The sequence below is a fragment of the Somniosus microcephalus genome, unplaced genomic scaffold (assembly GCF_052327205.1).
Source record: "Somniosus microcephalus isolate GS21.2 unplaced genomic scaffold, FLI_Smic_1.0 unresolved_chr2, whole genome shotgun sequence".
Taxonomy (NCBI): Eukaryota; Metazoa; Chordata; class Chondrichthyes; order Squaliformes; family Somniosidae; genus Somniosus; species Somniosus microcephalus.
The window spans coordinates 90957901-90969908 of NW_028225180.1; the positions used below are offsets into that span (position 1 = coordinate 90957901).

The 12008-nt window shown below is 57.6% G+C and overlaps 1 protein-coding gene across 2 annotated transcripts in view; it reads left to right on the plus strand.

Annotated features, from left to right (window-relative positions):
* The window catches only part of LOC147093014 (neutral alpha-glucosidase AB-like), an 83234-nt gene that overhangs the window by 69144 nt on the left and 2082 nt on the right, over positions 1-12008 (plus strand). For both annotated transcript variants that reach the window (XM_085976347.1, XM_085976348.1), the window contains 7 exons: positions 1196-1297; positions 2773-3016; positions 4940-5004; positions 7036-7112; positions 7203-7277; positions 10494-10607; positions 11213-11325. In XM_085976347.1, the coding sequence (XP_085832473.1) occupies positions 1196-1297; positions 2773-3016; positions 4940-5004; positions 7036-7112; positions 7203-7277; positions 10494-10607; positions 11213-11325 (790 nt within the window). The remainder of the gene's footprint in view (positions 1-1195; positions 1298-2772; positions 3017-4939; positions 5005-7035; positions 7113-7202; positions 7278-10493; positions 10608-11212; positions 11326-12008) is intronic.

Below are 12008 nucleotides of genomic sequence, written 5' to 3' on the forward strand. Positions count from 1 at the left end.
AGTTCTGGTCTCCATATCCCACACTTGGAGTCACTGTGCACAGTTCTGGTCTCCATATCCCACACTTGGAGCTACTGTGCACAGTTCTGGTCTCCATATCCCACACTTGGAGTCACTGTGCACAGTTCTGGTCTCCATATTATAAAAAGGATATTGAGGCACTGGAGTGGGTGCAAAAAAAAGATTTACAAGGTTGATACCAGAACTGAGAGATTCTAACTATCAGGAAAGATTGAACAGGCCGGGGCTCTTTTCTCTAGAAAAGAGGAGGCTGTGGGGTGACCTGATCGAGGTCTTTAACATTATGAAGAGTTCGATAGGGTCGACGTAGAGAAGATGTTTCCACTTGTGGGGGAGACCAGAATTAAGTGGGACATGGAATGGTTGAGGTGAAGCGCGTAGATGCATTTAAGGGGAAGCTGTAGCTAAACACACGAGGGAGAAAGGAATCGAAGGATATGTTTATGGGATGGGAGGAGGCTCGTGTGGAGCACAGTCACCGACATGGACCACTTGGGCTGAGTGGCCTGTTCCTGTGCAGTACATTCGATCTAATCTCGCTCTGTGGTTGCGAGGAAGGCTGGTGGGGGTTGGGAGGAATAATCTATCAGTGGGGTATGGGGTTGCTCACCGCAGGGTTGAGTTGAGGCTTATTGTTGGGCTAGAAGAAAGGGAGTGCGTGCTGTCTGTGACCGTGAGTGCTTGATCGTCGCACCGAGAGCCCAAGGCTCCAGGATAGACCAGCCCTCGCCTTGATCAACACTAAAGGGGCTCAAAAACTTCAGGGAGCAAGGAGCGAGTGAACTTTGAATGGTCGGTATGATGGCGCAGTGCTGTAAGCTGGGGGTTCCTGCTCTACGCTGCACTGTCCCCCGCAATGCGCAATGGTGTATGTCATTAATCTCATCATCGAGAAACTACCTATGAAATAACACTGGACGGCCAGCTGGTGGCGCCGTCCAAGGAGTATAAATACTCGGACGTTGGCCCAGCTTACCAGGGACATTTTGTAAGACAAGGAACTAGTGAAGTACAACTAGGCCTCCATGTTCTGAAACAAGTTGATTAAAGCCTTGCTTTCTGCTCAAACCAAGTGTGTAGTGAGTTTTATTACGTCAGTGTAGCTGGCGATTTCATGGCGAGCGCGGTATTAATTCCTTCAAGGCTGTGATTCCTCCCTGTTGTTTCTCTCCAGGGGCTGTGTGGACAGGTGATAACTCCGCCGAGTGGGACCATCTAAAGGTGTCGCTGCCCATGTGCCTGTCTCTGGGACTGGCTGGCTTCTCATTCTGCGGAGGTTAGGTATTTTTTGCAGCACTGGAGGTTACTGTGGCGGGGGGACGCAGGACGGGTTTGGGCCCTGCACCAGACATTTAACTCCTCATCTAGACTTGGCCCCCCTGGTTCGCTATTCTCGGCTGCTGCTGTCCTTTAGATGAGATGTCGGTTGAGGTGGGTGATGAAGATTCTATTCAAAGAGCGCGTTCCCTGCCCAGACCCCCCTCCCCCCACCGCAGGATTTTGGCCAGGCCCCGGCTAACTCTGCACTCTCCGAGGATCGAGCCTGGGGACTCCCGGTGACTCTCCGATCAGCTCATTGACCAGTTGAGCCACCTGGTAGAGTTCCATCTTGTCTTCCCCCCCCCCCCCCCCCCGAGCCACCGGGGTGACGGGAGGTTCGCGGCCGCGCGCTCGCTTCCCGATCGCACTGGCGGAGAGAGGGCGTTACCCCGGACACCCCACGTAACTCTTCGCAGCCAACTCCTGGGTAGCGTCCGTGGGGCTTGGGAGTCCGCTGCGTGTCGGACCTTGTGGGAAATGGTGCAGGTAGGGAATCCCGGACCAGAACTGAGAAGTTACAACTATCAGGAAACTCTTTTTTATCCGGCACCGACGGGACCGGCGTGGTGCCGGTTGATCAAAAAGTCCGGATTACAGCGAGGTATATTTACCAAGGTACAAGAGCCCCCGTACACGACCACAGATCCAGGAGTCCCTGTTGCATGGCCACAGATCCAGGAACCCCGGTTACACGGCACTTGTGCAGGAGTCCCGGTTACACGGCCACAGATCCAGGAACCCCGGTTACACGGCACTTGTGCAGGAGTCCCGGTTACACGGCCACAGATCCAGGAACCCCGGTTACACGGCACTTGTGCAGGAGTCCCGGTTACACGGCCACAGATCCAGGAACCCCGGTTACACGGCCACTAATATATAGTAAAACTTACCTGAACCTACTCCTGAATTTTGCCGGTTAACAGAGATTTCTGTATCAGGAAAGACTGAACAGGCTGAGGGTGACCTGATCGAGGTCTTTTATATTATGAAGGGGTTCGATAGGGTAGACGTAGAGAAGATGTTTCCACTTGTGGGGGGAGACCAGAACTAGGGGCCATCAATATAAGATCGTCACTAATAAATCCAATCGGGAATTCAGGAGAAACTTCTTTACCCAGAGAGTGGGGAGAATGTGGAACTCGCTACCACAGGGAGTGGTTGAGGTGAATAGCAGAGATGCATTTAAGCAGAGGCTGGATAAACACATGAGGGAGAAAGGAATAGAAGGAGATGGTGATAGGGTGAGATGAAGAGGGTGGGAGGAGGCTGGTGTGGAGCAGAAACACCGGCACGGAGCAGATGGGCCGAATGGCCTGTTTCTGTGCGGTACGCTCGATGTAATACTTGTCTCTGCGAGGGTCAGGGTGGGGAGGGTGCAGAACCTCCTTCCTTTGGGGAACTTGCCCTGAACGTGTCCCCACTACTTTTCAGCGGACATCGGTGGCTTCTTCAAGCACCCCAGCCCCGAGCTGCTGGTGCGCTGGTACCAGGCCGGCGCCTACCAGCCGTTCTTCAGAGCCCACGCTCACCTGGACACCCCGAGACGGGAGCCCTGGCTCTTCGGTGAGGAGAACAAGCAGCTGATCCGCGTGGCCATTCGGGAACGCTACACTCTGCTGCCCTTCTGGTACACGTTCTTCTACCGGGCCTACAGGACAGGCGAGCCCGTCATAAGGTAACATGACGTCACTCAGCCCCTCGCTGTAGTCAGGGTCGGTGGGTTCACACGCACAGGCTGCTTCGGATGGTGAGTTAAGGTAACATGACGTCACTCAGCCCCTCGCTGTAGTCAGGGTCGGTGGGTTCACATGCACAGGCTGCTTCGGATGGTGAGTTAAGGTAACATGACGTCACTCAGCCCCTCGCTGTAGTCAGGGTCGGTGGGTTCACATGCACAGGCTGCTTCGGATGGTGAGTTAAGGTAACATGACGTCACTCAGCCCCTCGCTGTAGTCAGGGTCGGTGGGTTCACACGCACGGGCTGCTTCGGATGGTGAGTTTGTGCCATTCGGGTGGTGTCGAGAGCGTGCACTTGTGTTCGGTTGGGGATTCTCTCCGTTCTAGCGTCTACCCGAGTTTCTACTGACGTCCCGTGTAATTAACTTTTATTTGCTGGTGCTCCCCTCCCCCTCTGGGCTGTGTGGGTGTTGACCCATCAACGCTGCTGCCGCCCCAGGGCTCCAGCAGACTGGAGAGACCGACTGAGGCTCTCTTCTCGATATGGCTTCATGTCAAAGTAGCAGGACAGTAAGCAGACACTTGGTGACGGGGAAGGGCACAGTGCCACCCCTGGCTTTTGGTACACCGCAGTGTGTTTCACTGCCAGGGTACATGTGCCACTCTGCTGTCGAATGCCAGGATAGAATGGGTTTTACTTAAATAGCCATTCAGGAAAAAAAAATTAAACCTCATTCCCACTCCAGAGACTCGAGTTCAATAATCCAGGCCGACGCTCCCAGTGCAGTACTGAGGGAGCGCCGCACTGTCGGAGGGGCAGTACTGACGGAGCGCCGCACTGTCGGAGGGGCAGTACTGAGGGAGCGCCGCACTGTCGGAGGGACAGTACTGACGGAGCGCCGCACTGTCGGAGGGGCAGTACTGAGGGAGCGCCGCACTGTCGGAGGGGCAGTACTGAGGGAGTGCTGCACTGTCGGAGGGGCAGTACTGAGGGAGTGCTGCACTGTCGGAGGGGCAGTACTGAGGGAGCGCCGCACTGTCGGAGGGACAGTACTGAGGGAGCGCCGCACTGTCGGAGGGGCAGTACTGAGGGAGCGCCGCACTGTCGGAGGGGCAGTACTGAGGGAGTGCTGCACTGTCGGAGGGGCAGTACTGAGGGAGCGCGCACTGTCGAAGGGGCAGTACTGAGGGAGCGCCGCACTGTTGGAGGGGCAGTACTGAGGGAGCGCTGCACTGTCGGAGGGACAATACTGAGCGAGGGCTGCACTGAGGGAGCGACGCACTGTCGGAGGGGCAGTGCTGAGGGAGCGCCGCACTGTCGGAGGGGCAGTACTGAGGGAGCGCAGTACTGAGGGAGCGCCGCACTGTCGGAGGGGCAGTACTGAGGGAGCGCCGCACCGTCGGAGGGGCAGTACTGAGGGAGCACCACACTGTCGGAGGGGCAGTACTGAGGGAGCGCCGCACTGTCGGAGGTGCCGTCTTTCGGATGAGACGTTAAACCGAGGCCCCGTCTGCCCCCTCAGGTGGATGTAAAAGATCCCATGGCCACTATTGGAAGAAGAGCAGGGGAAGTTCTCCCCGGTGTCCTGGGGCCAATATTTATCCCTCGACCAATATCACTAAAACAGATGATCTGGTCATTATCACATTGCTGTTTGTGGGAGCTTGCTGTGCGCGAATTCTCTGCCGCGTTTCCCACATTACAACAGTGACCACACTTCAAAAAAAGTACTTCATTGGCTGTAAAGTGCTTTGGGACGTCCTGAGGTGGTGAAAGGCGTGGGAGAAATGGGAGTTTTTCTTTAATCCTTCACATGGGCTAGAAAAAAGTGAGTTCTTGGGAATGGGAAGCTGTATCCGAGCAGAGAGTCTACAAGAAAGGTACAACGTATAACTGACTGAATTATTCTTTATGCCCCAGACCGATGTGGGTGGAATTCCCTGAAGATGTCGATACATTTAGCCTCGATGAGCAGTACATGCTCGGTAAGTGGCACCTCCAATCTGTCTCTCTTTCACCTCCCTCCTTTTCTTCCCCCTGCCCATTTTAGGAACAGGAGGAGGCCATTCAGCCCCTCGAGCCCGTTACACAGGAACAGGAGGAGGCCGTTCAGCCCCTCGAGCCTGTTACACAGGAACAGGAGGAGGCCGTTCAGCCCCTCGAGCCTGTTACACAGGAACAGGAGGAGGCCATTCAGCCCCTCGAGCCCGTTACACAGGAACAGGAGGAGGCCGTTCAGCCCCTCGAGCCTGTTACACAGGAACAGGAGGAGGCCGTTCAGCCCCTCGAGCCTGTTATACAGGAACAGGAGGAGGCCGTTCAGCTCCTCGAGCCTGTTAGACAGGAACAGGAGGAGGCCATTCAGCCCCTCGAGCCTGTTCGACAGGAACAGGAGGAGGCCGTTCAGCCCCTCGAGCCTGTTACAGTGGAACAGGAGGAGGCCATTCAGCCCCTCGAGCCCGTTACACAGGAACAGGAGTTGGCTATTCAGCCCCTCGAGCCTGTTGAACAGGAGGAGGCCATTCAGCCCGTCGAGCCTGTTACACAGGAACAGGAGGAGGCCATTCAGCCCCTCGAGCCTGTTACACAGGAACAGGAGGAGGCCGTTCAGCCCCTCGAGCCTGTTACACAGGAACAGGAGGAGGCCGTTCAGCCCCTCGAGCCTGTTAGACAGGAACAGGAGGAGGCCATTCAGCCCCTCGAGCCTGTTACACAGAAACAGGAGCAGGCCATTCAGCCCGTCGAGCCTGTTACACAGGAACAGGAGGAGGCCATTCAGCCCCTCGAGCCTGTTACACAGGAACAGGAGGCGGCCATTCAGCCCTTCGTGCCTGTTACACAGGAACAGGAGGAGGCCATTCAGCCCCTCGAGCCTGTTAGACAGGAACAGGAGGAGGCCATTCAGCCCCTCGAGCCTGTTACACAGAAACAGGAGCAGGCCATTCAGCCCGTCGAGCCTGTTACACAGGAACAGGAGGAGGCCATTCAGCCCCTCGAGCCTGTTACACAGAAACAGGAGCAGGCCATTCAGCCCGTCGAGCCTGTTACACAGGAACAGGAGGAGGCCATTCAGCCCCTCGAGCCTGTTACACAGGAACAGGAGGCGGCCATTCAGCCCCTCGAGCCTGTTACACAGGAACAGGAGGAGGCCATTCAGCCCCTCGAGCCTGTTACACAGGAACAGGAGGCGGCCATTCAGCCCCTCGAGCCTGTTACACAGGAACAGGAGGAGGCCATTCAGCCCCTCGAGCCTGTTACACAGGAACAGGAGGCGGCCATTCAGCCCTTCGTGCCTGTTACACAGGAACAGGAGGGGGCCATTCAGCCCCTCGAGCCTGTTACACAGGAACAGGAGGCCATTCAGCCCCTCGAGCCTGTTCCACCATTCAATGAGATCATGGCTGATCTGTATCTTAACTCCATCTACCCGCTTTGGTTCTGTAACCCTGAATACCCTCGCCCAACAAAAATCTATCCATCTCAGACTTGAAATTTCAATTGACCCCCGGCCTCGACAGCTTTTTGGGGGAGAGAGTTCCAGATTTCCGCCCCCCTTTGTGTGAAGAAGTGCTTCCTGACATCACCCCTGAACGGCCTGGCTCTAATTTGAAGGTTCTGCCCCCTTGTTCTGGACTCCCCCCACCAGAGGAAATGGTTTCTCTCGATCGACCCCATCAGATCTTTTAGTCATCTTAAACACCTCAATTATAAGTGCTATCTAAATGTAAGTTAAATACTTGAAAAGGAGAAATGTGCAGGGCTGTGGGGAGAGAGCAGGGGGGAGTGGGACTGATTGGAGAGCTGGTTCAAAGAGCCGGCACAGGCACGATGGGCCGTGAGATTCTGTGAAGTGATGTTCATTCTTTTCTATCTTCCTCTGGACGTCAGAAGCAAAAACAGTGACATTCTTTAGCCTCTTGGAGCCGTGAACTGTTGGCCGTGAACTGTTGGCGGAGTGTGTTCGATGTCCGGGGTTAGGGGGGAAATGCTTTAATACTTGCCTTGTTTCGTTCTAGGTAACGCTCTGCTGGTGCGGCCGGTGTTGGAACAAGACAGTCGCGGAGTGCAGGTTTACATGCCGGGGAAAGGGCAGGTGAGGTTCTGCACCCAACCCCGTTCCCGCCCCCACCCTTCCCTCTGCAATGTGGAGATGAGCTAACTGTTTCCTGTAATTCTTTGGCAGTTCTGGTATGATGTACGCAGTCACCAGAGGTTCACCGGCTCGCAGCTTCTGTACGTTCCCGTTACCATCAGCACGGTGAGCAAACACTGTCCGTCTCTTCACGCTTCGCGTTGTGGGGTGAAGGCAAACTGGGACCTTGGTTAGAGCCTGCTCAGCCTGGCGATCCCGGGGACCGTACCCCTTTACTGGGACCGGCGGTGTGGGGATCGAGAGGACCGTACCCCTTTACTGGGACCGGCAGTGTGGGGATCGAGGGGACCGTACCCCTTTACTGGGACCGGCGGTGTGGGGATCGAGGGGACCGTACCCCTTTACTGGGACCGGCGGTGTGGGGATCAAGGGGACCGTACCCCTTTACTGGGACCGGCGGTGTGGCGATCCCGGGGACCATACCCCTTTACTGGGACCGGCGGTGTGGGGATCAAGGGGACCGCACCCCTTTACTGGGACCGGCAGTGTGGGGATCGAGGGGACCGTACCCCTTTACTGGGACCGGCGGTGTGGGGATCAAGGGGACCGCACCCCTTTACTGGGACCGGCAGTGTGGGGATCGAGGGGACCGTACCCCTTTACTGGGACAGGCGGTGTGGGGATCGAGGGGACCGTACCCCTTTACTGGGACAGGCGGTGTGGGGATCGAGGGGACCGTACCCCTTTACTGGGACAGGCGGTGTGGGGATCGAGGGGACCGTACCCCTTTACTGGGACCGGCGGTGTGGGGATCGAGGGGACCGTACCCCTTTACTGGGACCGGCAGTGTGGGGATCGAGGGGACCGTACCCCTTTACTGGGACAGGCGGTGTGGGGATCGAGGGGACCGTACCCCTTTACTGGGACAGGCAGTGTGGGGATCGAGGGGACCGCACCCCTTTACTGGGACAGGCAGTGTGGGGATCGAGGGGACCGTACCCCTTTACTGGGACCGGCGGTGTGGGGATCGAGGGGACCGTACCCCTTTACTGGGACAGGCGGTGTGGGGATCGAGGGGACCGTACCCCTTTACTGGGACAGGCAGTGTGGGGATCGAGGGGACCGCACCCCTTTACTGGGACAGGCAGTGTGGGGATCGAGGGGACCGTACCCCTTTACTGGGACCGGCGGTGTGGGGATCGAGGGGACCGTACCCCTTTACTGGGACCGGCGGTGTGGGGATCGAGGGGACCGTACCCCTTTACTGGGACAGGCAGTGTGGGGATCGAGGGGACCGTACCCCTTTACTGGGACAGGCGGTGTGGGGATCGAGGGGACCGTACCCCTTTACTGGAACCGGCGGTGTGGGGATCGAGGGGACCGTACCCCTTTACTGGGACAGGCGCTGTGGGGATCGTACCCCTTTTCTGGGACAGGCGGTGTGGGGATCGAGGGGACCGTACCCCTTTACTGGGACCGGCAGTGTGGGGATCGAGGGGACCGTACCCCTTTACTGGGACCGGCGGCGTGGGGATCGAGGGGACAGCACCCCTTTACTGGGACCGGCGGTGTGGGGATCGAGGGGACCGTACCCCTTTACTGGGACCGGCAGTGTGGGGATCGAGGGGACAGCACCCCTTTACTGGGACCGGCGGTGTGGGGATCGAGGGGACCGTACCCCTTTACTGGGACCGGCGGTGTGGGGATCGAGGGGACCGTACCCCTTTACTGGGACCGGCGGTGTGGGGATCGAGGGGACCGTACCCCTTTACTGGGACCGGCAGTGTGGGGATCGAGGGGACCGTACCCCTTTACTGGGACCGGCGGCGTGGGGATCGAGGGGACCGTACCCCTTTACTGGGACAGGCGGTGTGGGGATCGAGGGGACCGTACCCCTTTACTGGGACCGGCGGTGTGGGGATCGAGGGGACCGTACCCCTTTACTGGGACAGGCGGTGTGGGGATCGAGGGGACCGTACCCCTTTACTGGGACCGGCAGTGTGGGGATCGAGGGGACCGTACCCCTTTACTGGGACCGGCGGTGTGGCGATCCCGGGGACCGTACCCCTTTACTGGGACAGGCGGTGTGGGGATCGAGGGGACCGTACCCCTTTACTGGGACCGGCGGTGTGGGGATCGAGGGGACCGTACCCCTTTACTGGGACCGGCGGTGTGGGGATCGAGGGGACTGTACCCCTTTACTGGGACCGGCAGTGTGGGGATCGAGGGGACCGTACCCCTTTACTGGGACCGGCGGCGTGGGGATCGAGGGGACCGCACCCCTTTACTGGGACCGGCGGTGTGGGGATCGAGGGGACTGTACCCCTTTACTGGGACCAGCGGTGTGGGGATCGAGGGGACCGTACCCCTTTACTGGGACCGGCGGTGTGGGGATCGAGGGGACCGTACCCCTTTACTGGGACCGGCAGTGTTGAGCACTATTTTAATATCTGCCAGAGTGCCTCACGTTCTTGGTGTGAAGAATGCATCGAAAGTCACTCAGAAATACAACAGTCAATCTTGCAAACATGGAGTTTTGAATGACGGGCTGGGGGAAAGGCTTTAAAGTGCTTTCAGCGCAGTGAAAGATTTGTGAAATGCTCCCACCTTAACTGGACTGTGTGGGCCAAAGAGGGAACGTACCAATGAGTTCTGAAATGTCAGAGGCAGTGTTGTGAGTTGGGGCCGGGGCCGGTAGTTCGGGTGTTGTGAGTTGGGGCCGGGGCCGGTAGTTCGGGTGTTGTGAGTTGGGGCCGGGGCCGGTAGTTCGGGTGTTGTGAGTTGGGGCCGGTGGTTCGGGTGTTGTGAGTTGGGGCCGGGGCCAGTAGTTCGGGTGTTGTGAGTTGGGGCCGGGGCCCGTAGTTCGGGTGTTGTGAGTTGGGGCCGGGGCCCGTAGTTCGGGTGTTGAGTTGGGGCCGGGGCCCGTAGTTCGGGTGTTGTGAGTTGGGGCTGGGGCCGGTGGTTCGGGTGTTGTGAGTTGGGGCCGGGGCCAGTAGTTCGGGTGTTGTGAGTTGGGGCCGGGGCCGGTGGTTCGGGTGTTGTGAGTTGGGGCCGGGGCCGGTAGTTCGGGTGTTGTGGGTTGGGGTTGGGGCCGGTCGTTCGGGTGTTGTGGGTCGGGGCCGGGGCCGGTAGTTCGGGTGTTGTGAGTTGGGGCTGGAGCCGGTAGTTCGGGTACAGCAGAGGGGGCTTTACTCTGTGTGTAAGCCGGCCTTGGGTGCTGGGTGTCCAATATAAAGTAGCGTAAAATGAACACAAGACAACACACAATCCTTGTCTCGCAGTCACAGTGCTGTACGTACTCGACAAGGAGCCCAACGTTTAAAGCTCTGCTTCAGCTCTCCTTTTATTGAAATCTTCTTCTGCCCCTCGCCTCTCTCTCAGATTCCAGTCTATCAGCGTGGAGGCACCATCGTTCCTCGTAAAGAACGTGTGCGGAGGTCATCGTCCTGTATGCACAGCGATCCCTACACCCTCTACGTGGCACTGAATGCACAGGTACCACTGGCACGTTCTCCTCCGGCTTGTGTTTCTGTCATCAGGGCTGATTATTTTTATAGTATTACTTTCCAAATCTAAAGCAATGTTGGTTGAGGGATAAATATTGGCCCCAGGACACCGGGGAGAACTCCCCCTGCTCTTCTTCCAATAGTGGCCGTGGGATCTTTTACGTCCATCTGGGGGGGCAGACGGGGCCTGGGTTTAACGTCTCATCCGAAAGACAGCACCTCTAACAGTGCGGCGCTCCCTCAGTACTGCCCCTCCGACAGTGCGGCGCTCCCTCAGTACTGCCCCTCCGACAGTGCGGCGCTCCCTCAGTACCGCCCCTCCGACAGTGCGGTGCTCCCTCAGTACTGGCACCGGGAGTGTTGGCTTGGATTCGGGGGCTCGAGTCTCTGGAGTGGATCTTGAACCCACTGAGCCACAGTTGACACATCATCTGTGGGGAGTTTCTGAGAACGCACAGCTTTGGGGAAGGGTGGGGTTGTGGGGGAGAATAACCTCCAGCGTGGATTCAGGACGGGGCGGGGGGAGACTTTCGATCTGTCCGTGCCTGGGGCACGGTGTTGTTCCCCGCGCTGACCTGTGACCTTTCTTTCCAGAATGCTGCTGAAGGGGAACTGTTTGTCGATGACGGCCACACTTTCAACTTTGAAAAGAAAAAGGAATATATTCACAGGAAGTTTACCTTTGCCAATAATTCCCTCACCTGCAGGTAATTGTCTGGTGGATTATTGCCCAGAATTGAAGCGGGGGCTGGGGGGGTGAGACATGGTTGTTTGGTTATGTGCCAGCATGGGGGAGAGGGGCGGAAGAGCCCCCCCCCTTCTCTGACTGCAAGGACCTGGAGTGAAACGGGTTTCAGGCAGCTTTGAGCCGGTTCCTGGTGAGTGAAAGTTGACAGCACGAGCCCGTGTGTCACTCAGCGCTAGCTGACCCCGCCATCAGTCCCGCTCTGACTGGTGTGGTGGGAGGGCGGGCGAACTTGTGTCTTGCTGGAGTCGAGGAGACTTTTGCTCGATGCTTTAACTAGGCTCCAAAAGCTTCCCATTCCCCAACTCTGCCACAATAGCAAAATACTGTGGATGCTGGAAATCTGAAATAACAACAGAAAATGCTGGCAACACTTGGCAGGCCAGGCAGCATCCGTGGAGAGAGTTCCGACTTATTAAACTATGCTGTATTCGCTGCTCGCGATATGGTCTCCTCTACATTGGGGAGACCAAATGCAGATTGGGCGACCGCTTTGCGGAACACCTCCGTTCAGTCCGTAAGGGTCACCCCGAGCTCCCGGTCGCCTGTCATTTTAATTCACCGCCCCACTCCCACTCGGACCTCGGCCTCTTGCATTGTTCCAATGAAGCTCAACATAAACTCGAGGAACAGCACCTCATCTTT